The 26,417-nt window shown below is 40.9% G+C and overlaps 2 protein-coding genes across 4 annotated transcripts in view; one reads left to right on the forward strand and one right to left on the reverse strand.

Moving 5' to 3' along the window:
- The window catches only part of TMEM204 (transmembrane protein 204), a 34,501-nt gene extending 23,346 nt beyond the window's left edge, over window positions 1-11,155 (forward strand). The window contains exon 3 of the mRNA XM_035130445.3: window positions 8,066-11,155. Within this exon, the coding sequence (XP_034986336.1) occupies window positions 8,066-8,310 (245 nt within the window). The 3' untranslated portion in view covers window positions 8,311-11,155. The remainder of the gene's footprint in view (window positions 1-8,065) is intronic.
- IFT140 (intraflagellar transport 140) overlaps window positions 1-26,417 on the reverse strand; it is an 88,780-nt gene that overhangs the window by 45,785 nt on the left and 16,578 nt on the right. For all 3 annotated transcript variants that reach the window (XM_088656631.1, XM_088656632.1, XM_035130435.3), the window contains exons 9-18: window positions 25,365-25,501; window positions 23,410-23,613; window positions 22,386-22,458; window positions 21,473-21,564; window positions 20,386-20,513; window positions 19,304-19,421; window positions 17,835-17,965; window positions 15,170-15,320; window positions 14,136-14,267; window positions 11,473-11,666 (exon numbers count right to left, since the gene is read on the reverse strand). In XM_088656631.1, the coding sequence (XP_088512757.1) occupies window positions 11,473-11,666; window positions 14,136-14,267; window positions 15,170-15,320; window positions 17,835-17,965; window positions 19,304-19,421; window positions 20,386-20,513; window positions 21,473-21,564; window positions 22,386-22,458; window positions 23,410-23,613; window positions 25,365-25,501 (1,360 nt within the window). The remainder of the gene's footprint in view (window positions 1-11,472; window positions 11,667-14,135; window positions 14,268-15,169; window positions 15,321-17,834; window positions 17,966-19,303; window positions 19,422-20,385; window positions 20,514-21,472; window positions 21,565-22,385; window positions 22,459-23,409; window positions 23,614-25,364; window positions 25,502-26,417) is intronic.

Here is a 26,417-nt window from a genome sequence, read left to right on the forward strand (position 1 = left end):
ACTGGTCCATTACCTCCTGGCAAATAGAAAGAGAAGAAATGGAGGCAGTGAGAGATTTTACTTTCTCGGGTTCGATGATCAGTGCAGATGGTGACAGCAGCCACGAAATTAAAAGACGCCTGCTTCTTGGGAGAAAAGCGATGACAAACCTAGACAGTATCTTAAAAAGCAGAGACATCACCTTGCCGACAAAGGTCTGTATAGTTAAAGCTATGGTTTTCCCAGTAGTGATGTATGAAAGTGAGAGCTGGACCGTAAAGAAGGCTGATCGCCGAAGAATTGATGCTTTTGAATTATGGTGCTGGAGGAGACTCTTGAGAGTCCCATGGACTACAAGAAGATCAAACCTATCCATTCTTAAGGAAATCAGCCCTGAGTGCTCACTGGAAGGACAGATCCTGAAGCTGAGGCTCCAATACTTTGGTCACCTCATGAGAAGAGAAGACTCCCTGGAAAAGACCCTGATATTGGGAAAGATGGAGGGCACAAGGAGAAGGAGACAACAGAGGACGAGATGGTTGGACAGTGTTCTCGGAGCTACCAACATGAGTCTGACCAAACTGTGGGAGGCAGTGGAAGACAGGAGTGCCTGGCGTGCTCTGGTCCATGGGGTCACGAAGAGTCAGACATGACTAAATGACTGAACAACAAATATGTATAGGACTGGACTCGTAAAATTAATTTTGCAAGCAGCTTTAAAGAGAAGTTGTTGGAACTTGGTATTTCCATTTGCCTTTGAAGGTTAAACTTTCCTTCCATTTTACAGATGTTGGGCCTGTCCTCACTTTAAATTGGTGATACAGTTGACACTGAGAACAAAAACTACAGGAGCTCCTAACCTCATGGGAAATCTTTTGTATGAAAACAATTCTTAATTTGGGCTTGCATACCCTCCAACGTTTTCGTCCCCCAAATTGGGCATCAGATGGTGCTCTGGCAATCGCCAGCAGGGTCACACCAGAGCGCCTTCTGTTCTGGCACTCTGATTCATGCCAGAGCACCAGACCAAAAATCAGGACATTCTGGGTTCCAAACAGAAGCCAGGATTGGCTTCTGTGATCCAGAATGTCACGCTTAAAATGGGACACTTGGGGGTAGGTATGGTCTTGGCAATTTTAAGTATACCAACTAAGGCCTTCTGAACAGTGAGATTCGCTGGTGTGGTGAAAATGATCCTTCTCAACTTTGAGTTTGTGGCTAAAATGACAAACTGGGAATGTGTACACACTCCTGTTAACACACCCAGTAGACTCCCACTGGTTTGGAAAGTGGTGTACACACATTGTTAGTCACAATCCATCTCTATCCTGTAGTTTCTTATTTAATTAATTTACTGTACTTTTCCATCTGTAAGATGCCCCCTTGTATAAAACACCCCCTAATTTTTGACATTATTTTTAGGGGGAAAACCTTTGCTTGGAAATTAAACAAAGGGTCTGCTGGTTTCTCTTTAAGGTTTCCAGACTCAAAAGAGAGCAGGGCAATTAAAGGCACAGAAGTCCTGTCCTCTATTGAGTCTGGCAACCCTACCCTCAGGTCCTCATCTAACACATTGGCTCTCATTTTCAATCCTTATGTTATACCATGATATCATTTATAATTTAACACAAGCACGACTCTGTAGAGACAACACTATAGAAACAAATGAAGATAAGCTTTGAAACTGAAGTTGGCTTTCTGCCAGAATGATTCAAACAGGAAGCTCATTATTCTGATCCAAAATGTAAGTTCACAGAGCAACATTCCCCTTCCTACTTTGCCTGCCTAACCATTGACACCATCCCCTGCAGGATTCTTCTTAACAAATCCATTATCTATTTCCTTTCCCAGTAGAAAGGCACTCTCCACCCCCACTTAATGCTGACTTGTTTTTGCCAATTAACTCTTTTGGAGACACCAAAACACAAAACAAATAACGGACAATTTTTACTGAACAGTGGGACAAAAACATCAGGTTTTGCACACAATAAATATGCACAGATTGATTGGCCACTGTAGGATTTTTATAAGTGATTCTGTATTCTTCAAACTTCCCTCCAGCAGACATTTTAGCCTGCTGAGAGTCTTTAGAATAGGTGTTTCAAAAGCTTGACTTTACCCAAGAATGGAAGAACAGGTGGTCAGATGCAAAATTGCCAGCTGGATTATTCTTAGGAGAGCAGCCATTCAAAAGAATATGTTGTTTTAGGTGTCTCCCCCTCTAGGTTCTCCCAGCTGCTCCAGTAATGTTGTTAGAAATGATGCTGCTTAGCAGGAGAAGGATCACATGTAAGCCCAGACCACTAGCACCAACTTATGAGGAAGTCTGAGGGGGCAACTGACGTTGTGTATGACATCACATCAGGCAGAGCTAAACGAAGCAGCAATGCGTCTTCAATGGCCAACAGCTCCTCCTCCTGCCACTGCCACCACTGGCAGGGGACTGCTTCCCATCTCCCCCCCCCCCCCCGTGGCAGGAGGAGGAGGATCTGGCCACTGAATCCGTGCCACGTTTGGCTCCGTGCTTCACCTCCCCTGCTCCCTGATGTTTTGGACAGGTGGGAGTTGGCGCTATTGGCCCAGACACAGGTCAAGTCCATAATGCTGGTTCAGAAGTGACATCATCAAAGTTTCAGATATAAATTAATTCCTAGAATTCCAGCCTGGAAACTAGATTGTGAAAAAAAAAGCTTATGGCTACTGCTGGCCTCCATTAATTTATCTAATCCCCTTTTAAAATCATCAAAACCGTTGACTATGATGTCTTATGGAAGTGCATTCCATAAGTTATCATGGCTAATATTTGGCATATAGGTTCATATGCATCACATTAAAATATTCTGGTGACATAAGTAACTTTTAGAGCTTCCCCATCTGCCTGAGACTTGCCATGAAATCTGAAGAGAAGAAAAGGGTGGTGTGTCATTCATTCACTGCTGTTCAGAGTTAGAGTTCAAGCAAAGGTCCTGTGAAGGGAAACAGCCTTGCTAACACAAGTGGTTTTATTTTGAGCAACACAAGGAAGTTTGGTAGGTTTCTGTGATGAATTAGTCCCTTACATAAAAGATGGAGAACTTGGAGAGTGCTGGCTTACGTTAGGCCAAACTTTAGTGGCTTATATAGCAAGGGTGGGAGTGGGCTAGGATGAAAGTGGTAGGGGGGAAAACTGAAATAGAACACAGGATTCCCCTTGTCATTTTCTGTTCCATGACAGTTTTCACACTTACATATACACCTCACACAAACACATAGGATAGTAATGCACAAACTACAGTCACTTTTATATGGTTTACAAAGAAGCTAATAAAAATAATCATTTCTGCCACTGTTTCCCTCTGCTGATAAAACCTGAGATACGTGCTTAACCAAACTCCTGGCGACTGGTGGAAATGGACCCCTCACTCGATCTGTCCACTTGGAGTTGGAACGCTTTTTACAGAATTGTATCTGAGCAGTGAATTGTATCTGAGCACAACGCGGGTGGCGCTGTGGGTTAAACCACAGAGCCTAGGATTGCCGATCAGAAGGTCGGCGGTCCGAATCCCCGTGACGGTGTGAGCTCCCGTTGCTCAGTCCCAGGTCCTGCCAACCTAGCAGTTCGAAAGCACCTCAAAGTGCAATTAGATAAATAGGTACTGCTCTGGTGGGAAGGTAAACAGCATTTCTGTGTGCTGCTCTGGTTCGTCAGAAGCGGCTTTGTCATGCTGGCCACTACCCGGAAGCTGTATGCCGGCTCCCTCTGGCAATAAAGCAAGATGAGCACCACAACCCCAGAGTCGTTCACGACTGGACCTAATGGTCAGGGGTCCCTTTACCTTTACCTTTACTGATGGTCCCTTCATCACATACCTCTGCTTCAACATCTGAGGCTCATTTCTTCTGCATTTTATTTCCCCTAATTCCTGCAACACAGCTTAGGTCAGGAAAAGGAGACTGGCCTTTGGCCAGTGGAATAAACACAGTCTAGCCCTGTTGCTGCTGCATGTTACCTCTGATAACATCTGTACAGCATACTGCTTTTTGAAAAGACAAACATAGGCTGTCTATATATGCTGTCTATATATTTGAAGGTAACCCACTTTGCTTATTGAAGATGTAAGTGAAATATAGCTGTGCCTTCACACTATAATACCAATATGTTTGAATTGCTGCAACTATCAAGACTAGCCATTCTCACACATCTTCTTTGTATCTCAACCCTGGCCAAGCCAATATCAGACACCATACCCTCCAACATTTCTTCAATGAAAATAGGGATGTCCCATTTCGTAATGATAATTTTACTATTTATAACTCACACATATTACTGGGTTGCCCCAGTCACTCTGAGCAGCTTCCAACATATATAAAAACATAATTAAACATTAATCATTTAAAAAAAAACTTCACTTTACAGGATTGCCTTCAGATAGCTCGGGGGTTGGATAAATCCATACCCTCCAACATTTCTCCAATGAAAATTTAGACATCCTAAGGAAAAGTAGGTCATTCCTGGATCAGATCAGAAACTGGGATAGCTCCTCTAAATCAGGGACATCCCTGGAAAATATGGACACTTGGAGGCTCTGAGACATTGCTGCTGTTCTGGGCTTCTCTTTCTTATTAATATCTCCTTCAACTCCAGTCATCATTTTAACAAAATTCTCATGTTTTGTTTCATGCCAGTAGAATCACACACACAAACTGATGCCAAAATTGTGGCAGTTGAGCTGTAAGTTGCCTGTTATATGACAGCACTTCAAGCAACATCTAGATATCACTAAAAGCCAGCCTATGCTTGTTTATGCTTTGTCCTTTTTTTTACAAGTCCCTGTATTTTTTTAAAAAGCAAACTAGCAAAAATACTATTTTATTGAAATTCTCCAAGTTCTGTGCTTTAATTTGGCACCTCAAGCTCATATCTTAAGAGTTAGACTGCATTAAGGCTGCAATCCTATACAGAGTTTCCTGGGAATAAACCAAAGAAACTCAGTGGGACTTATTTCTGAGTGGACATATGTAGAACTGTACCGCAAGTGTCCTACAATCTACAATGGCATCCCCACAGGGAAGAGTATGTGAAAATGTGAGCGAAGGGCTAAAGCTTTGAGGCAGAGCATCCATTTCACATGCAGAAGGTCACAGACTCATTCCCCCAGTAATACTGAGCTAGATGGATTGGATTAATGGTCTGACTCTGTATAACTCAACTTCCTGTGTTCCTATCTTTCCATTTTTAAAGTGCACAGGACAGCACACAAAAATTGTTGTTTCTGCAAGAGCATTTCCAGGAAAAACTACTCTGAGGGAGCAAAATGCACTGTAAAGGACATTAGATCCAAAGGATTTAACCCATACGTACTATATGGAAACTTAACTGTGAATGAAAGCTGGAGGTGGGTGGGAACCTGCTACTCCTCAGAACCATCCCTTTATTTATTGCTGGCCTTTGCAGACATTAATCCCAAACCAGTACCAAACAAAACCAGAAAGGCTCTATAAAAATATAACACAATGAATTTTTTTGAACTTTCGTGAAAGGATAAATTGTACTGGATGGCGCTGAAACTCAGCAAGTTTGCACATGGAGATCTAGTTCTAGTCACCCCCCCCCCCAAGCTGTCATATTCAAACCCAATAATGTCTTGGTCAGCAACTCAATTTACAGGTGGACCAATCTGAGAAGTGAATGAAAGGTGGGGATAAGCTACCACCCTGTTCTCCAAAGTCAAGTGCCACCAAGTCCTAATAACCTAATCCTCCAATCAGTTTTCTTGCCTCCATGGGAGAAACAGCTGGTAACTTCAGGGTGCTGAATTTGGCTGAACGGCCTCTAGTTGCTGACCCCTTCAGAATACTCACTATAGAAGAAAACAAACCATCAAGTTCCCTTATAGCCATTTTTTAGGATGCAGTCACATACAATTGTCATAATGTAAGAGATGTGCAAGCAATGCCAGTAATTCACAGAAAGCAGAGAGAGATTGCCTTCATGTCTGACCTGTCCTTGCCCACAAACCTAACGGAATTGGTATCTGCAAATCTTTATGTCCGTTTACGGGCCTTTGTTTATTCTAGTCTCCCTTTGCAAAGGGGCCCTTTTGTCTATGTGAATTCCTTCTGTTATGGTGGTGGTTAAGGAAGTGTTTATGGGAGTAGGGGAAGCTGATTTTTTCCCTATTATGTGAGACACATTTGCCTCTTTGTATATTGTTCTTGTCAGGCTAATTAGATCTATAAATTACTTCCATCAAAAGTTAATAACTAGAGCTGCAAGGGTGGAGGAGAGAAAGAGAAACTAGAATGATGCATTGAGGTTCATCAAGAAATAGGGCACTGCCTTAAAGGGAAGGTTTTGCGATTACATACGCAAAATCTTGGGGTCAGATGTTCTGGGTTCTACTGCTGACCCCATGACAGATTTCCTGCATGGCTAGACAAGTCTCCTCACCTCAGCTTCCTCATCTCTGAAACTATGAATAACCGGATATTTAGGATACATATGAAGCGGGAAGCAGCAGTGGGATTCTTTGTGTTCATAAAGATCTTCAAGAGCAGTGGGATAATGTACTGCAGAAAGGCAAAATACTGTTGCACTTTAAGATTAGATGTTTTCCTACCATTTCACGGGAGATTCCTAGATAAAGGAATTTCCCAGAGGAAAAAATTATTTTCCTTCTTCACAATATCCGTGTTTATATAACTCTTCATTGAAAGCATGTGAATCCTTGTTCATGGCCTCTTGAACTAGTACCACACAGAGCCAATTCAATATGGAAAGCCACTGGTGTGAGTGGCTCTTTTGGGTGATTTTTAACTCTTGTCAGAACAATTCCCTTGAGAGGATCTGCTGCACTGACATTGTTTGAATTCATGTGCAACACAAAACACCAAGACAGTCTGGACAATCAATTTACTAAGTAGAGATGGGTCCGCACATCAAAGGAGGTAACTCATACAGGTGACTGCTTGTATTAATTGGACCCAGTACTGCACTGTCCATTGGTTTTAAAAAGCTGCATAGCTGAGCTTAAGAGTTTGAGGACCTTTCTACACATGATTGTTTGCCAATATGTATGGCACATCCTGGATATGTGAGTTTTCAATAGGGGAACATCAGATTTTCTGAGTAGTCAAGGCACAGTATTTAGTATGAGTGGGGAAATGTCAGGCTTTGGAGTGCAAAGAAAATTCCGCCGACCTTGCTGCTGATTTCTTACGGCAGTTTTGTACATTTTATCGGTACTTTAAGAGGGGTTCTTATTATTGCCTTTTTTGTATTGCTATGATGTGGCAACTACTATGCATTCCCGCTGGAAGGAATGGCAGGGTATAAAATGGAAAGAAAGAAATTAGAGTAATAGCTCAGTTGGTTAGAGCATGGTGCTGATAATGCAAAGGTTGCAGGTTTGATCCCCATATGGGACAGCTGCATATTCCTGCATTGCAGGGGGCCGGGCAAGGTGATTCTCAGGGTCCCTTCCAATCCTACAATTCTATGATAAAGGCCACAACTGGTGCTAGCTCAGTAACAGAGGCAGAACTCAGAACACAGCTTTTAAATTTAAAAACAATGTTTAAGCACTGAAAGTATTTGAAAACCAGTGACCACTATCTGCTAAAGGCTCAGTGAAAGTGAAACTGGTTGAATGGGTTTCCTTTGTGCATCTCCTAGAAATGCACAGAGTCAAACTGGTTTCTAGTCTCCTTTTCCTACCCATTTATGTAACCTTGGTTCCAAAGTTTTACGTGTCCCTTGGCCTCCTAGAATTAAACAGAAAATTTACATTGAGTGCTATTCAATGGTATTCAATACCAAGTTTTACTCAGAGTACACCCATCAAAATTAATGGGCATAACTTATTCATGCTTACTAATTTCAATGGGTCTACTTTTGATTAAAACATAGTTAAATATCACTCATTATGTTTTATGATAACAATATTTAACTACTCTAGTGCCAAAATATGGAGATGCATGTGTGTGCATGCACACTTTTGCACACATGAACCACTATCAGATGCGCATTACTGGGCAAGATACAAAGTTCTTTTGCAACAAGTGTTTTTTCTAGAATGTCACATTCTATTCTGCACCTTTCTTTCAGGTTTTGTTCTGGTCATTGGGTTGGTGACCTTCTATCGTATTGGACCCTATACCAGCCTGTCCTGGTCTTGCTACCTGAACATTGGGGCTTGCCTTCTGGCCACACTGGCTGCCGCCATTCTCATATGGAACATCCTTCACCGACGGGAGGACTGCATGGCACCCAGAGTCATCGTTATCAGTCGTACCCTGACTGCTCGCTTCCGACGTGGGCTGGAGAATGACTATGTTGAGTCACCATGTTGAGAATATGTGGGTAAAAGGGGCAGACTCTTCAGAGAAGACGACATACAAAATGGACTGCTTTCTATAAAATATGCCATGTAATTTAAACATTGAAGGAAATCACTAAGTTCACTTTTCAATTAAAGATGCCCAACATTATTACTTGGATGGGCTACATCTATATACATGTGTACATTATACACCATCTCTCCTCTCTGATGTACAGTGTAAAATATTAACAGCTCAACCATCCTCATGCAACTTCAGTCAAAAGTCAGGGATATTAAGGGTGGTCGCTTATGTACCCAAACCCAGGAAATGCATTGCAAAAAATGAGGACAAAACGGGGCAGAGATTTAAATAAATGTGTGCCTGCTAATTTAAATGTACTGTCGCAAATTTAGAAACAATTACTATAATTAAATAGAAACACAAAATATTTCACCATGGTGGGGAACAAGATGTCTGCGCAATCTGCTGTCCAGGTGCTAACTGTTGGTGGACAGCAACTTACAAAGCCCTCCCTGTTCTCTTTCCTTATGGTTCTTTAACCAGGCATGAGTTAGGAAGCCCTTCAAATGGAGGGTGCCTTTAAGCAGAAGACTATCATCTGAGAAGTAGGGCACATGGCCATTCTAGGCAGATTTGAAATGTGGCAGATCTACCCAAAATGAGTTTTGTAGGACTATGGAAAGGGGGAAAGATAACCCAATATTCCAAGCTTGAAACTTGGTTAAGAGAAAGTTATCCTGCACTGAAAAACCTAGCTATGGAAAGTATCCTTTTTTTGATCCAATAACATAAAGCACATGAAAGAGGAAAGGAAAACTTGTTCCATGTCACATTTTCATCAACATCATACCATTTGTGTAACACATTCATTATATTAAAGAGTCAACCTTCCATAATTCTAAGTGCATCCAATCTGGTAGGAACAATTATTTATATTTCAAAATTTACAAACCAAAAAGCTACTGACATAATAGTAGAATTTATGAAGAAGGACACATTTTTTTAAGGAACAAAAGTTGAAGGTTTCAAGCTTGTCTTCTTTAAAGCAAATGTTTCGGAAAGCTTCGCATGCCATTAAACCGATGATAAAGAAGTACACCCAAAAAAAACCAGCACCCTGTAATGTGATCCATTTATATAGTTATGTTAATAACCACAGTTCCTCTTTTCATCACTCTAAACAGTTACCCAGTTCAAATTTTACTACTGGGCATTTCCATATTTGGTGCTGATTTGAAAGATTCACTATTGAGTATTTAAGATGCCATGTCAAAAATTGAGATCAGAGGCAGATTTAACTCAGTGCAAACAGTTCTGCCACACTGGACACCAAGCCTGGGGGATGCTGCAGGGCATCACAACTATTGTGTAGTGAACTAAGAATGGAAGACAAGAGGCAAGGGGGTGCTGAATTTTGGCCTTGCACAGGGCGCCGCTGAAAATTTGAAAGACCAAAGTCCACCCCAGTTGAGAGACAAACTACAGACACTATCAGGAGACACAGGAGTAGGGTAGAGTTTGAGTTCAGTTTACTAGAGATAAAAGTTACTCCTTATTTATCTAATGGGAGTGCAAAAATATTGCCTTCCAACAAGCCTCATAATTCTGTTTGGCATAGCACTGAAATTATTGTAAAATGGGCAGGTCCAGAACACATGGAAGAAAGAAAGGTGGGAAAAGCAGGAAGAGACATGGGTGCCACATAAAACTGAAGATGCTACAATTTTGCTATAGGCATAGCCACTTAGACAGAGAGGTCAGGATGACAGAGCTGTGACCTTATATATTTACTGTCTCTTTCTCAGAGACTTGTGTAGTATATATCTTTAAATCTGTGCTTTGATTTTTGGCGTCACCAACTCATCTTCTCCACTCCACTCCACTCCCCACCCCAATTTCATTTTCTTCACAAAGAAAATAATCAAGCTGGCTCTTGAATTTCATTACAATGTAATTTGGATGCCAAATAAGGGAGAAAGAAAATTTGTCACTTAAGCCTCAGCACCGCAGGACAAATGTGGACAAATTAGCGCCCATAGCACACATACAATCATTGAGGAACTATATTTATCAAGTCAACAAATAAAGACTAGAATACTGAGATGGTTAGCTTTCATTTCAAAAATATATTGAAATACATTTCGATAGATAGTGGTGAAACAGCAAAACGAAGAGACAAATTCATTGCTTTTTCAAAACAATCATAGGTGTAAGCTCACATGTCTTTAGGCTTAATCAACTGTACATTTAGCAAGTGGAAAACCTGTATCAGAGTAAGAATATTAAAAAGTAAGTGCAGAATATACACTAACCATTCTTGGGTGTCTCTAGTACTATAAAACTTCATACATAAAATTATTCAAGACAATTAAAGTTATAGTTCTGTGGACACTTATCTGAACACACTGGGTCTTGCTGTTGAATGGGACTGTACTGTACCTGTACTGTTGTATAGGATTGTACTGTAGATAATGCAAGTTGGAACCATGAAATGAAAATTGTGTGGGCAGGCATCTGTGTTGAAACAAACTGTCCTTTCCTGCTCTTAATTTCCCACCCCAGTCCACGGCCAGCCTCCAGAATTTAACATAAACTTGTAAGGCCATCTTCCTAAGACTGCAGTGAAAGATCGCATAATCAAAAACTGGATTTTATTTTAAAATTTGCCTGGCTTGCTTTCTGGAAAAGCTCTGTATGCTAAAAAGTAAATGTGTTCTAATTAACTACCTTTAATAAAATAAAATAAAATATTGGAATATTTAAAACATGTTATTTCTGCTAATATTGCAATAGCCATACTATAATAATGTGAAATTAAAAACAAATGGTGGCTCTGTGGCCAGTTCTACTGTTATATTTTTGAGTCATTGTGTTTGTTGTAGGGGTATAAATAAAGTAGCCAGTGTGGTTGCCTTCAAAGAAAAAAATTCCAAGAACTGACCAAGAGGGTTTATGTTCTGCTATAGGAGCAGACAAAGCATTCCAATGACATATCTTGAATTACTTTTGAAACTTCAGAGTTTGAAAAAAAGGATAATAATCGGGGGCTGCATTACAGGAAATATAAGCCCAAAAGTTCCACGGGCATCTGGATTTACTTACACACCTCTTTGGATCCTAGCCAGCACATACAAAAATCTTGTAGAAACCAAATCAAGTTAGTATCCCTACCTTTTGATAAGCTTGATGGATTTGAAGGCCTCGTCCATATCCCCAATGGTGAGATAGAAGCTGAAGTTAAGCATAGCATCACATGTGGCCTTGTCACACTCTTCCAACCCAATGAAGTCTCGCAATGGCCTTCTTGCTACCATTTGATAGAGTGTTACCCCACTAGGCTCTGCCTCATCTTTATCAGCTTCAGGCTGAAAGGAAAGCACAAGTCATATGACGAGCAGAATATTTTCCCATGAAAAGAAATTCCTATATAATTTTAAAGCCTGTGAAAGAAGCTAGATTATTATCCAAAACAGTTCTTAGATTTTGAAGACAGTGAAAGCCTCATATTAGCACTATACTTATTATTTTTACTAATCCAAAAGTCTTTAAAAGGAGTGCCACATTACACTATTAAGGAGTACAAATAGCAACTTGCAAACCCAACCACTTGTACTTTCTGAAGCTTTCACCCTTTGGGAAAAATTAAGAGTTGAGCTATTTTGAGCAATCTCTGGGAGAAGTGACTATCGTACAACAGCAATGTGGAAGCCTTTTAAATGCTCCAACACAGTAATTTGTAATATGAAAATTCTCCCACTTCCATTCATCTTTATGGCTCAGAAGATGATGTAAACTGTACACTGCTTTAGAGGCCTTCAGCAGAAAAATGGCTTGTACATATAAACAAATAATGCAGCTTATGCACTGCCAAATATAAACAAATAGATACAAATTAACAGCAGGAGTTAACAGAAGACAGAACACAGCACATACTGTATAGGGAAATCCTATGGTGACTCCAAATGCAACAAAGTAATTGAGAATTCCAGTGATACACACCTTGATTTCACCCATAAGTATTCTTCTCTTTTCATCGGCTGCCATTAGTTAATGTGTTTATATGGGTGAATCAGGGTATGCATCAACTAGTATTAACAAAAATGCCATGCCATATTAAATGTCACATAAAAGATATTACAGTATTAGATATGTGGGGGGAAACAGACAGTGAATCTTGAGTTTACTGGGCCATTGTGAGTTGCAATTAAGGGAAGGCACTCGCACATAGACTTGAAGTACTGCATTTTCTCTCATGCCGCCCACCTCACTGACATCAAACCTACTTTTCTAAGCCTTCTAGGACCTTGTGCATAATCTTTAAGTGACAGGAACTGAAACAATGAAATCCGGGTGGGGGAGGCAAATTCATTTAATAAAGGCCAGCGAATGATACTTACGTAAGGTTTATAGACAGAGCCTCTCCAAAACAACAACTATTGGCCAGCAGAAATGAAAAAGAAACAGAATGATAGGAGCAGCATTTTAAAAAAAAGTATGTAGACAGAGTGAAGAATAATACAGAAAAAGCAGAAACAGTGACAGAAAATGCAATGAAACAGACAAGCTGCCTCTGTTACATTGAGAGTATATAAACCTCAGGCATGGCAAGTATCTAAACTGCAGCTATTGAGGTCTTTCTTCTGTAATCTAGATGTGCTGTTTCACCCCAGTTATGTATAAGGAATATGTTATCACAGATATTCTTGCCAAAACAGGATTTAATTTTTCTCCATTTCCAAAATGCCAATGCTCTGGGTCTTGCTCTCAATTGTAATGAAGATGGGGATCAACTGCATATCCAGTATGAGTGGTGCTCTGTGTGTCACTCAAAAAGAATGGCAGCATGGCATTGCTCAGTGTCACATAATCATTACTTTGTCACCATGCTTCACTAAGACTTCCAGTTCAGTGTTAAAAAGGCAAACCAAGAAGATGGGAAGCATGTTGGTGGACTATGAACAGATTATACCATATAGAATTGGGCTGATCATGCTGCTTTTTTCTGCTACTTCCAGAGTGTCATTCTATGCACATTTGAAGAGCCCCAAATGATAGATCAGTGCAAACAAATCAAATCACTTGTAATTTCTAGTGATTTCTTATTGGCGTTGCTACTTAATTACCTCTGCTGCTGTTGGATGGATGGAAGCTCCTGAGGATTTCATCTGCCCTCCACCTACCTACTCTAAGGTCCAGAGAGTGGACATTTATATTTTGTTCTTCCTGGAGCCTTTATCAGTCACCCCTGAAACTAGGGAGTGGCTGGAAATTCAGACTATCCAACTGTCCAGATGATGAAATGTCCCACTCCTTGGAGGGGGGTAACATCCGGTGCTACCTGACAGTAGTTGGCAGGTAGCACATTTTGAAATGGGAGAAGCTATCATCTCCCACGGTCAACATGAAACCATAAAGGAGAAGTAGTTGGAACAGCCACCACAGAAACATCAAGGACTGCACAGTTAAATTACTGTACTGTCCCTCCACAGCCTTCATTAGTTACCACTGTCTTAACAAAAAAACTAGGACCAACTTTGAACTGGAAGCTGAATTTGCTTGTTTTCCTATTCTCTTCCTGTCTCTTTATACTTTTGTATCATGTGTACAAAACTGTAAGACTGCAAGTGTATTAGATTGTAAGTCTGCAAGTGTATTAGATTGTAAGTCTGCTGAAATATTTGTACAGCACCTAGGAAGACATTAGGTGCTTTATAAATAATAACAGGCAAGTCTCCGTTTACCTTAACCTGGTCCAGAGAACAAAATGTTTCCTGCATGGAGAGAAGGGGGAAGCTTTCAAGGATCAACTCTTTATAAACTCTTTGACCACTTACCTTTTTGGCAAAATAATAATACGGCACCTCCATGCCCAAAAGAGACCGGTAGGCTGATGGCAATGGAAAGCGATCATGGAGCAAAAGCCCATGCTCTTCAGTACTGAAGAAGGATATGATCAAAGCATCCACCTGGAAGGGGAAATTGAACACTGTTTGGGTTTTATGGAGCAATATCCTTTTTACGGTTTGTTTTTATTTTCCATTTTCACTTGACAGAGTTGTCAGTTAAACAACAGAACACACACCTCCTACGGATGGCCAAGTTACAGGGATCCTCTCTAAAGTAAACTGATCATAAATTCACACCACAAATCAGCCTGTACTCCAGAAAGACAGTAACAAAGCGTCCTGTATTTCAGGAACAAACCACCTCTTCACTCAACAGGGGAAGCCCCTACAAACATTTATGTTGACATAAGCCAACCACTTTGCTGAAGAGAAGCTACAAAAACAAAACAGAGCTATATATTAGACTGTGGAAGCTGCTTATACCAAGTTAAACCATTAGTGCATCTAGCTCTGTTTATACATGGGATGAGGAACATTATTTCTCTTGAGAGCCACATTCCTTCAGGGTAATTTGCCACAGGCTGAATTGTTGCTGGTGGGAAGGGCTGCAAGCTGGCAGTGGGTGGGACCATAGCCCAAAGTGGGCAAGGCTATCCACAGGCAGCTGTGATCACTCAGAGATAAGGGAATTCTACACATGCACAGAGGTTATCCCCCTTTTGGACACTCTGCAGGTGAAGAGAAGGTGAAAAATACCCAAATCCTGGAACTGAGAGGAGGCTCCTGGCTGAACCCTTCCTTGTTATCAAACTCTGACAATCATTCAAGCTAAACAACATGTGAACTGCTGTCACAATATTTCATACTGTCAGCCTTTTTTGTTTTAAGTTTCAAGACCTTCAAGAAGGATTCCTCATGACAACCAAGTGAAGCATTCTAGCTAAACCCCTGAGCACAGAGTTAACATAAACAACCAATCCCTACAGTGCAACAAGCCAGAGGAGAATAGGAGAAAGACATACTGAGTTTTCTTCTGATTGCTGATTCTTGTCCAGGGACTGCTGACTTGGGTTCAGATCTGTTTCACACACAAAAAGCCTTGGTTCGCTTTGATCCCAAAAGTGACTAGTAGGAATACGATCACTCAGCTCTGGATATTGAGAGGTGTTTCTCCTATATGGACAATACAACTATAAATCCAGACCACAACTACTTGTAAAACACATTCATAATTAGTAATCAAAATACAGTATAGGGTGATTTTGGGGGGTGGGGGGACAAACAAGCAAGACCCAGACGACTGTATATCCTGGATTTGAAACTGTAACAGAATCAGATAGGTGAGCTCCAGCTACATATGATAGATGCCATCAAAGACATATTACTTACCCCTTGAGGCTATTACTGACAACTGACAGCTGAGTTACCGTAGATTTACTGTACATTCTACCTTAATAAAACTAACAAGAGAACCAGGGGAACCATGTACACAGCATCTTGGGCTCCATGGAGAAAATGTGGGATATAAATGTAATAATGAACAAGCAAATATAATGACTAGGCCCAATTCACAGTTCAAGTCCATTGGATCAGGGGTTCTTGAGCCAGGGATCCCTGAAGCCTGAGCTGGGACCTGCACAATCCATACCCTGAGATTCTGCACCCACTGGGGAGCTGAATCAGGACTTCTGTTCCAGGAACCCACATCCCCATTTCAACCTGTCAAGGCAGGCAATGTGCTTGGAGGGACATTTCAGGAAGGAGGCGGCATGCTAGGCTCCATTGCCACTTCTCAAGGAAGGGTGAACTGGTCCTGAAGGCGTAAATGGCTTTAGTTCATTCTTAAGACTCCAGGATTGCAAATTGTTCACCTGCAGCTCTCCATGGTGCTGCAATTACAAGCCTCCCTTGCCCCATGGGCGTCTTCGTTGAGGACAGGACACCCCAATGTTAGCTCATTAAGAGTGCAGGCACTTACAATTAAATGACAGAACCACAGCAACAATGCATATCCCAACAATACGCAACAATGCATATTCCAGAGAGAGAAAAGAAATAAGCCAACATGTAGGGCCACCTGATTTAATCAACTCTCTCCAGAAACTCATGAGAACTTGAGGGCCACCAAATTCCAATTGGGGTTAGTGTGTACTGATGAGAAAGACTGGATGGGAACACACCTCCACTAAAAACACTATGAAAAGGATGCTGAATATTGGTTGACAGAAGATCCAGTTTTACAGTGACCCCTGGTGGACTGTTTAAATATTTATAAACTACATTTCCGTTTTAAACCATACTCAAAAGCAGCACTGAAAGCAATTCTAAAATCAGTGATTAATATAAGGAAAATAAAAACTAATATTATAGAACATAAAGCCAACTATCAGCAACAAAACAAGTGCCAATAAAAACTTGACTAGCTGCAGATTTCTGTGCAGGTTTTTTTTAAAGAACAGAGTAATGCAGAAACAGGACATAATGATCTTGTAGGTGAACATATGTGAAAGTGAAACTGATTCATCCATCCCTACATGGCACTACTATCAAACACTATAGATTGTTGTTTATAGCAGCTTATTCTTGTGTGAGGCAGCTTTAAGTTCCCTCCGCTGAGTGAGTATAGCAGCAGTGCTATAATGCAAAACAATAAGCCAAATAAGGCAGACTCCAAATACAACTAATTAATTAGGAATTTCAGTGGTTCCAGCTGATGATACTTACATAAGGTTCATAGACAGATCCTCTCCCAAACAAGAACTACTGGCCAGCACAAATGAAATCAAACAAAGAAACAGATTGACAGGAGCAGCAAATAATTTTTTAGGGAGGGAGGGAACCCGTGCACACATGAATACAGGTAAAGCAGAAATTGACAGAAAATGCAGCATGTCTTGCATGAATGCTACTATGTACACCACCCTAAAAGAATGGCAGCATGGCATTCTTCCTTGCCACATCATTGTTACTTTATCATGGTGCTTCCAGGAGACTTCCAGTTTAGGACTGCGGTGCCAAGCCAAGAGGAAGGGAAGCATGCCAGTGGACTGGGAACAGAATATAATGTGCAGAGCTGGGCTGGTACTGATACTTTTTCTTAGAAATATTAAGTCCCCCTATGTGGCAGTCACCTCTGCCATTGGGAAGAGGCAAGTGCTGCAGTTACCTCTATAAGGTGATGCTCCACCTTTAGCAACCAAAACAATTGGTATCATGGGAAAAAATATAGACATGGAGCTTAGCATTAATTGATAAACTGAACTGATTATGCCCAGCTGCATAACAGTAAATATTGTGAGGCTTTTCAAAAGACTAGGACCCTTTATCTCTTTTGTGTGTGGGGGTATTAGTACTGTTCTGTGAACTCTTGCACAAGAGCTAGCAGAAGACTTCTCACAGTGCCATTCCACAAAGGGTAGTGTATAGTATAGTATAGTATAGTACAGTATAGCATGTGAGTGTATGTATGTGTGTGTGCCTGCAAACACACACACACACACACACACACACTCTACAGTATATCAAGAGTAAATAAGAAATGTACAGGGTGCTCTGTGTAACTTCTAAATGGTCTATAAGGCAGTCTTCAGGTGAGCTTGTGCAAATAATTAATGTTTTTTCCACTAACATTAATTAATTCACATCAATAACCTCTCCCTCCACCCCAGACTCAAAAAGCATTCTCACCCTTCAGCCTCCTGTCCAATGGAGATCATCTCCCTGGCATCCTTCTGTTGCCCAGATTGGAAATCAAACAGCGTGACTGTGTCCATTTCAATGTCATAGAAACAGATCTTGGAGTCAAGACTCCCATCAGCCTACAGAAGTGTAAATAAGAGAAGTTGAACAGGAAAAGACTGCCTAATTGTCTCATTCTAGTTGCTATGGTTCATAAAACTGGGGAATAATAAAAACAATCGGGGATGGAAGAAACAGAGCAAGAAGAAAGAAATTTACAAAGCAGTCTAAAATGGTTCTCTAGATGTTCTCAAGCTTGGTCAAGTAGTTCCTCAAATCACATTAACTCTTGAACTACCATTGTTTTAAGGTGCCTAACGTACAAATTTATTTGATTTGATTTACCCATTATAATGTATGCTTGTAATATGTGTGTGTGCATATCTACCGTATTTTTCTTAACAGCATCATCTTTTAAAATTTTAAATAGTTCAGCTGGAATATCATCACTTCCACTGGCCTTGTTATTAGCAGTGCTTTCTAAGGCCCATTTGACTTCACTCTCTAAGATGTCTGGCTCAAGGTCAGCAACCACACTACCTGGGATGTACGAGACCTCCATATCTTTCTGGTATAATTCCTCTGTGTATTCTTGCCACCTCTTCTTGATGTCTTCTGCTTCTGTTAGGTCCTTACCACTTTTGTCCTTTATTATGGTAATCTTTGTATGAAATGTTCCTTTCATATCTCCAATTTTCTTGAACAGATCTCTGGTTTTCCCCATTCTATTGTTTTCCTCTATTTCTTTGCATTGCTCGTTGAAGAAGGCCCTCTTGTCTCTCCTTGCTATTTTTTGGAAATCTGCATTCAGCTTCCTTTATCTTTCCCTATCTCCCTTGCATTTTGCTTGCCTCCTCTCCCCCGCTATTTGTAAGGCCTCATTGGACAGCCATTTTGCTTTCTTGCATTTCCTTTTCCTTGGGATGGTTTTCGTTGCTGCCTCCTGTATAATGTTACGAGCCTCCATCCATAGTTCTTCAGGCACTCTGTCCACCAAATCTAAATCCTTAAACCTGTGATACAGTGTGATACTAGTGTGATACTAGCAGTGTGATACTAGCAATCTAATGTAGATGGTTGCATTTTGGTAATGTTGGTTCAGATATAGTACCAAGCCATGGCTGAGTGTTATGTGAATTAACTTTTGTGTTTGCATGCTCCCTCAATCCCTTGCATGTTCCAATTTCTACTGGTTTAGTGTTAGTCCTGGTTTGCTGGAAAATCATGGTTTCCCAATAAATCAGCTGAGAAATCAGAACACATAGGTATCGGTAGTTCACAGAGCATCAAGCCATGGGTTGAATGCAGTCTGTAATAAACTGATCACAGATTTGTCCCAACAAGAGATTCATTGTTGGCCTAGTCACACCATGCCCCATTCAGGTTTTAGTCGCAAGCAAGGGACAATCCAGACTCACCTTGTTGATGAGGATGCTAACTTTGTTGCCACTTGCGTTACACTTTACAGATGCAATCCCACTAGCGCCTGGAACCAGATCACCCAGGGCCTTGCTACTCGAGTGTACTTTTGCCTCCCTGGCGGGGGGGGGGGGAGATGAGGCAGTTAGGACAGTCTGCTCAATAAGAGCAAGCTCTTCACAAAAAATTATGGGGATATGTGCATTATAATAAAATCCTCCTAGTAATCTAATTTGGCCTTAAAATAGTTGCCTTTTTGGTAACCACAAGAGTCATTTCTGGCTCATTTGTGAGTCATTTCATATATTAATTTCTCACATGACCCTCGCTTCTTTGTAAGAAGCCAGCGTGTATCCTCATGTGCAATGACTTTTTGTTGCTCTGCGCACACAGAGCAAAGTTCACTGAGGCTAACTGCAGGTTCCCATTGTGCCGATACTTAGCAAACCATATAATGTGCATTCATGAGAAGCATTGGCATATGTCCCATTCTCCTACAAAGCAATGATATCCACATGGTAAGTAATCTTTGAGGAGCAATCCACAGTGAGGAAGAAAATGGCTCATGATGTTATTAGTCAATATCACACCAGATGGAATTACAAGTTCTTTCCTTCCCACACAAACTCTGCATGCCTGCTTTATGCTAGCAAGCACACCCATGTCAACTTCTGCACTACAAATATAAAAGATATATCACAGAACACACCAAAAAGTTTGTGACACAACCTGTACTGTGCCTGACACACCTTAGAAGTTTCAAAAACTTCAGCATCTACAAAGGTTCTACATGTTGAATCATGAAAGGAAATTATACTTGAGTCATATTTCAATACAAACAGAATGATCTATCATCACGATAATGTCTGAAGCCTATTGCAAATTCTGAGTCACTACAGGTCATCTCTGCCACACAATTGTACTTCTTAAGAAATTCAGTTTATATTCAATACATAAATCTATAAAACAGCAAAAATCTACCCCATATATTTTAGTGTGAAGAATAATATTTCAATGAACTTTACATTTAAAAAGGAACCAAAATATATATAATCAAGTTCCAGTAATTGCTTATTTGTACCTGCGAGAAAGATCAAAGATTTTAAAGTGAGCCAGGTCTGTTCCCACAGTCAAGAAATTTCCACAGACATTCAGGAGGCATGGATTCCCTTCAGATTCAGGGAACACCAGCAGCTGCTTTACAGTGCCCTGGCAGAGAAAAAGAGCAGCAACTTTAAAACCATCACTTTCCTTTCATTTATATATTACCACAAAATACCATTTTGACTTATTATCAAGTAGACCCACAGCACCATATCTAACAAAGACATCAAAATGTTTGAAAAGAAAAAAGGTACCCTCCACAACTATCCAGTTCTACCAATCTGAAACTTTAACATCACATATTAACTGTAGGATCTATCTATCTATCTATCTATCTAAATATCTGGGGTCACAGTTTCCAAAATAGATGTCTGAATGGTGTGTGTCATCAGCACACACACTCATAGGAAAGAAATAACAAATTATGAAGTATTCCATTGTCCCAGCATGGGAGCCTAGTACTTAACTTCTTCTGCTACAGTAGGGATGGGGAAGCTGACGCCCTTCGGATGTCACTGAACTACAACTGCCATACATTTTATTTATTCGAGTTATATCCTGCCCTTCCTCCTGATGGAGCCCTGACCACTGGCCATGCCAGTTGCGATTGATGGGAATTGGAGTCCAAGAAAATTTGGAGGTTTCCTACCTCAGTTCTATAGGGAACCATAGCACACAAATGAAATGAAATGGGGGTGGGGGGGAAGAGACTGGAAAAATTATATCTTTTCCTCAGGGTATTTTTCTCCAACTGAGGAAAAATGGGAGGGGAATGTACATGTTGGATAGGGCAGAGATAAAGGGGAAAGGCCATTTTTAATTAATTTTAGTGGCCCTCTGTGTCTCTACATAGGATTAGGCTGCCAAGTGCGCCGTTCTGATCTAATCATCGCCACTTTTATGTAAGCAGGTTTGGCAGGAAGGTTAAACAATGACATTACTGTTAACTGGCCTGATTGTATTGGTAAGACTGCCTTTGGTGCTGCTACCAAATGTCGCCCCGCCACCCTTCGTTATGAGGCAGCCACCTGCAATCATCCTCACATAAAAATTGGCTTGCTTACCTGCCAGGTGCGAACTTGAACACGATTTGGCTCAACTGTGTAAAGATTTTCTTCATGCATAGCCAGCACGGGGGAATCACAAGGGAAAGAACCTGGAACCACATAAGAGAGAACTTCTCCATTACAATCACAACCTATTGAAAGAAACAGTTAAGAGTTGCATCCAGATGGTCCATAAAATATGTGTAATTTCCAGTTAATCATCATCACATTCTTCCATCAATCAGTGTAGCACTCAGCAAAATGATCACTACTTTTCTCCTACCTTGTCTTTCATGGATTAATTCTATCCAAGATCAATTGCAAAAATGTAAATGAGGCTATATTTTTAAGTACAGTAAATTGCACTACAGAAAGTCTTTCCAGATACAGTACTTCCTCGGTGCCATATTAAATAAGGCTCATAAGGTAGCATGGGCAGGAAAGAATATTGGATCCTACTGCACCTATTTGACTTCAATACTATTCAGAGTTTACAAAACATACAATGCCTGCTTTTTAACCAGATCCAATAAAAAGAGCACCAGGGACGCAGCCTCCTGAACATAGTGAATTCATGTGCTCAGTCTTTGGTAATTATATTCTGCATACTTTTATGACTCTGCTGCCTAGGCCACCATTTATATTGTGCAAACTGGTAATATATATAAAAGAAGACTGTATATGGAGAGGTACTGAGTCTGGATGTGGGAAATCTCCACTCATCACTAAGTAGTCTTGGGAAAAGCACTACCTTCCAGCACGGCCTATATCACAAGGCAAAAAAACAAAAGCACCCTGGAGAAAGGATGGATTGTAAATATTAAATACATACATACATACATGCATACTTTGACTGTATATACATCCTCAGCGTACTTTGTATCCAACATCTACACTCACAAGTTACTCTGCTGAAGTCCATTCATATTACCTGAATTTCGTGCAGTGGCAGCTGAGAGTTCGAATATAGCAACTTGCTTTCCATTCCAGAATGCTACAGCATCCTAAGGTTTGCCACAGAATTTTAAAAAAATGTATCTTAAAACTTGTGCTTTGCAAACAGAAAATACATAAAACAAGTTTTTGCTAAATGCTACCACCCTTTACTACTAGCAACCCAGGACTAATTTAGCAATAAATTGCAATAAAATACCAGATCAATCTGACAGTAAATATGTAAAATGAATACAATGAGCTTCTTCAGACTAAGACAGTAAGAAAGCAGTGAAGGTGTTCTGCGTCTTGTTGCTAGGAAAGGATGTTACATCCATACAGACAAGGCTTTGCTCTGAACTGCTAGACTTGTTTAGATGTCATGCAACAGCAACAAAGCTTCAAATCCACTTCCCTCTGCACCAATGTAAATATTTATGTTAACATCAGGGGGCTAGGAAAACCCTACGGTAATTTTCCTCCCTACAGGCAACAGTAGAAGGGCGTTGGGATTTGCAGGCTGGAAAAGCCTTGCTATAGCAGTTGACTGTCATATGCTCCCTCTCTCTTGAGGAAAACCTTGCAGTTTTGTTTTTGCACAAAAGATGATAACAGAGTGCTGTCTGCACCTAAATGAACTTGCCAAACAGCTGAGATTATAATTAGAGTCCAGGTATCCTTGCTTGCAGAATTATCAGAGTAGCTACCAAAGAGCTTCTAGGCTTCTAACCCAACTGTGGGAACCCCAAGGAAGGTCTGCCTGAAACATTTGTAGTTATCCTTTAGGAATGTCCTGTCTGCTCAAGGTTTTGGTAGTTAACTCTGGCGGCTTCATCTCATTTATTGTGTGTTTGTTTAGTTGTACTTGCCTGCACAGTATGTGCTTTACTGGCTGCTGTATCCATTGTTACTGCTGCTCTGCATCCTTCTTCTTTTTTTAAATAAACAAGCAACATATTTTCCATCCCCCGACAAAGAACCCCAACCTGACAAGAAAATCTATTGGCAGTGATGCAAGTTACCTTAGTGCAACACACTCCATTCACGTGCATGTCGATGCGAAGGTTGTCAGTCATTCCTGTGCTGAAGGAGGTAATATTGAATAGGTTTGGTGAAATTTGCACCACTGCCACTTGCTGGTGAAAGTGTGACAACATTGCCTGTTCATTAAGGATTGCTACAGAGCTGCCTGTGTTCACAGCCAACAAATTTTTTTTGGATCCCCACTAGAGACAATATGAAGAAAGAGAGATTAAGTACAACAAGTAACTCATTTTAAATTAGAAAATTAACACAATGCATTTGAACTAGAGCATTAGATTCTTTAAAAAAAAGCATGAGCAAAAAGCAAATACCACCTACATTATTTCTTTTTAAACCTTCACTCAGTGAAGTTCAAAATTCTATAGCAGTTTTCATGCTTGTGGATTTGGAGTGGAATGGGAATTGCCTTCTGGGCCAGCCCCAGGAGGACCTAGCCAACTGGAAGCACTGATACAAGATGAGCCTGTGCTGCCACTACCCCATGGCCCTTCTTTGACTTAGGGGATTCCTGAGTGAAGTCCTAGCATAATTACAATCTCCCCTGCTCCATGAGAGTCAGAGTGCTAAAGCAGGTTGGACCCCTTTAAATCAAGAGTCCCCTCTCAGCAAAAGCAGAGCTAGCTATTGAGATAGCGCTGTAGTTCCTATTTAAAGCTTGGTCTGAGAATGACTGCTGCTGAAGCAACATCTGTACCGATGGAGTCATTTTAAAAAAATGTTTGATCCTTTATCATGTTTTTAATATTCTGTTGAGAGCTGCCCTGAGTGGCTGGGGAATCCCAGCCAGGTGGGCGGGGTATAAATAATAAACAAACAATATTATTATTAATTATTAATTATTATTATTAATTATTATTATTATTAATTATTATTATTATTATTATTATTATCTCCCTCGTCTCTGTGCAAGTTACCACTCAAAATAGAACATTTGGTTCCACTTATTCCAAACAATGGGAAACTCATGGCCCTCTAGACATCCTACTCCCATCAGTGCCAGACAGCACAGTCAATGTTCAGGGATGATGGAAGTTGTAGTTCAGCAACATCTGGAGAGACACAGGTTCCCCACCTACTGCTCTAGAGTCTAATAATGTGAAGAAGAGGTTTGTCTAGTAGTATGGAGGGGCTCTCTTTTACAGCTCATACTCAAGGCAGCATGACTGGGCGAGACTGGTTAATACTGTAACTTCTGATATGACAGAGTGTATAGAACAGGCATCCCCAAACTTCGGCCCTCCAGATGTTTTGGACTACAATTTCCATCTTCCTGACCACTGGTCCTGTTAGCTAGGGATCATGAGAGTTGTAGGCCAAAACATCCGGAGGGCCGCAGTTTGGGGATGCCTGGTATAGAAATTCTGAAAGCCGTTCCCAAATTGTTTTAATTTTACCTCTGAATAATGTGACTTCTATAGCTTACAAAGCTCCTCTTATGTGGAAAGATATATCCAATGGAATTTTGATGAAAAACTAGTTGTCAGCTCATGAAATCTTGTCAGATACAAAAATTTGTCATGGTTTTGTCCTCTGTGAAATAATTTTTAAATACAGTTGGGGTGGACTGGGAAATGTACAGATGTTTCCTTTTGCAAGCGATTCAGGAACCATGAGTCAAGTGAAACCAATGCGCCAAATAGGTCGGGAGGGGAAACCAGCAAGATTCATAAAAGTTCCAGAAATCAGAGGCACACATCTGCCCAACGAGAGTCCAGCCCTACTCTACTATAATTGGACATGTAATTATATATATGCATACCTACTTAAAATAGGGGTTGGGAGAGAAGAGCAAGGAGGAAGGGTGGCAGCAGCCTGTTTCAGGCAGTTTAATCTGTGCACCAAACCTGCTTACTGGTGAATGCATCCTCCTTGGTACACACTATTACACCTAAATAAACAAAAAAAGTAAAAAGGAATATATTCACTGTTTCACCTGTATTTGAATTATATTCCCCTCAAGCTCAGTAGGTGCTTGAAGCTTCCAGCTGTCCTTGGCTTCCTGTGAGCAAGGGGATGCCACTTTCCTCCACATAGCTATCTTCCCTCTGTCGGTGCCAGCTGATAGGAGACCTGCAAAATACACCACACTCTTCTGATCAGGCCAACATCATCATCATTTATATTGGACTATATAAAACCCAACAATCAGACTCTAGTCTAAGCAATCAAGTCTGTATAACACAACTTGCGTTTGGGAAGGGATGGGAACCTTCAAGAGGTTATTGGATTATGATTACCATCATCCTGTTCATGCTCTCTGACACAGATGGGAGTTGTAAGTTCCAACAATACCTCGGGGACCACAAGTTCCCCACCGCCATGTAAACCTTTGCCTAGTGCAGGCATCCCCAAACTTTGGCCCTCCAGATGTTTTGGACTACAATTCCCATCTTCCGCGACCACTGGTCCTGTTAGCTAGGGATCATGGGAGTTGTAGGCCAAAACATCTGGAGGGCCTCAGTTTGGGGATGCCTGGCCTATTGTATGCACTGTAAGAATCCCCCCCAAAAGTAATCTGCTACTCTCTACAGGTGTGGCAATGGCAGGGAAGCTAGCAACCACGAGTTGTAAAAAATGAAAGGAGGAGTTTAGAGGAGTTAGACAAGGATAACAGGGTAATAAAGCCCTAGAGTGAAAAGAGGAAAGGATTGAGGGGGATATAGGGAGGAGGTAGAGCTTGGAGGAAAAGGGTAGGAGAAGTAGAGAAACCGGAACAAAGGATTTCAGTTTTAACATTGAAGGAGACAAGAGTGGCAGCCACACATAATACTATGCTAGCCAAATTTGATTTAGTAAGTCACATACTGTACAAATAACTTGAATCTGTATCCAGGACCAGGGCCGGTGCTAGGGTTTTTTGCACCCTAGGCAAGACCACCTTCTCCCCCCCCCCCCGGCTAATCATATTTCTGTGTACTGTAAACACGGCACAGGCTCTTGCGGCAGCAGCTGCAGCCAGCAGAACAACTCATGTTGTTTGTGTGGT

Source organism: Zootoca vivipara, chromosome 13 (genome assembly GCF_965207765.1).
Source record: "Zootoca vivipara chromosome 13, rZooViv2.hap1.1, whole genome shotgun sequence".
Taxonomy (NCBI): domain Eukaryota; kingdom Metazoa; phylum Chordata; class Lepidosauria; order Squamata; family Lacertidae; genus Zootoca; species Zootoca vivipara.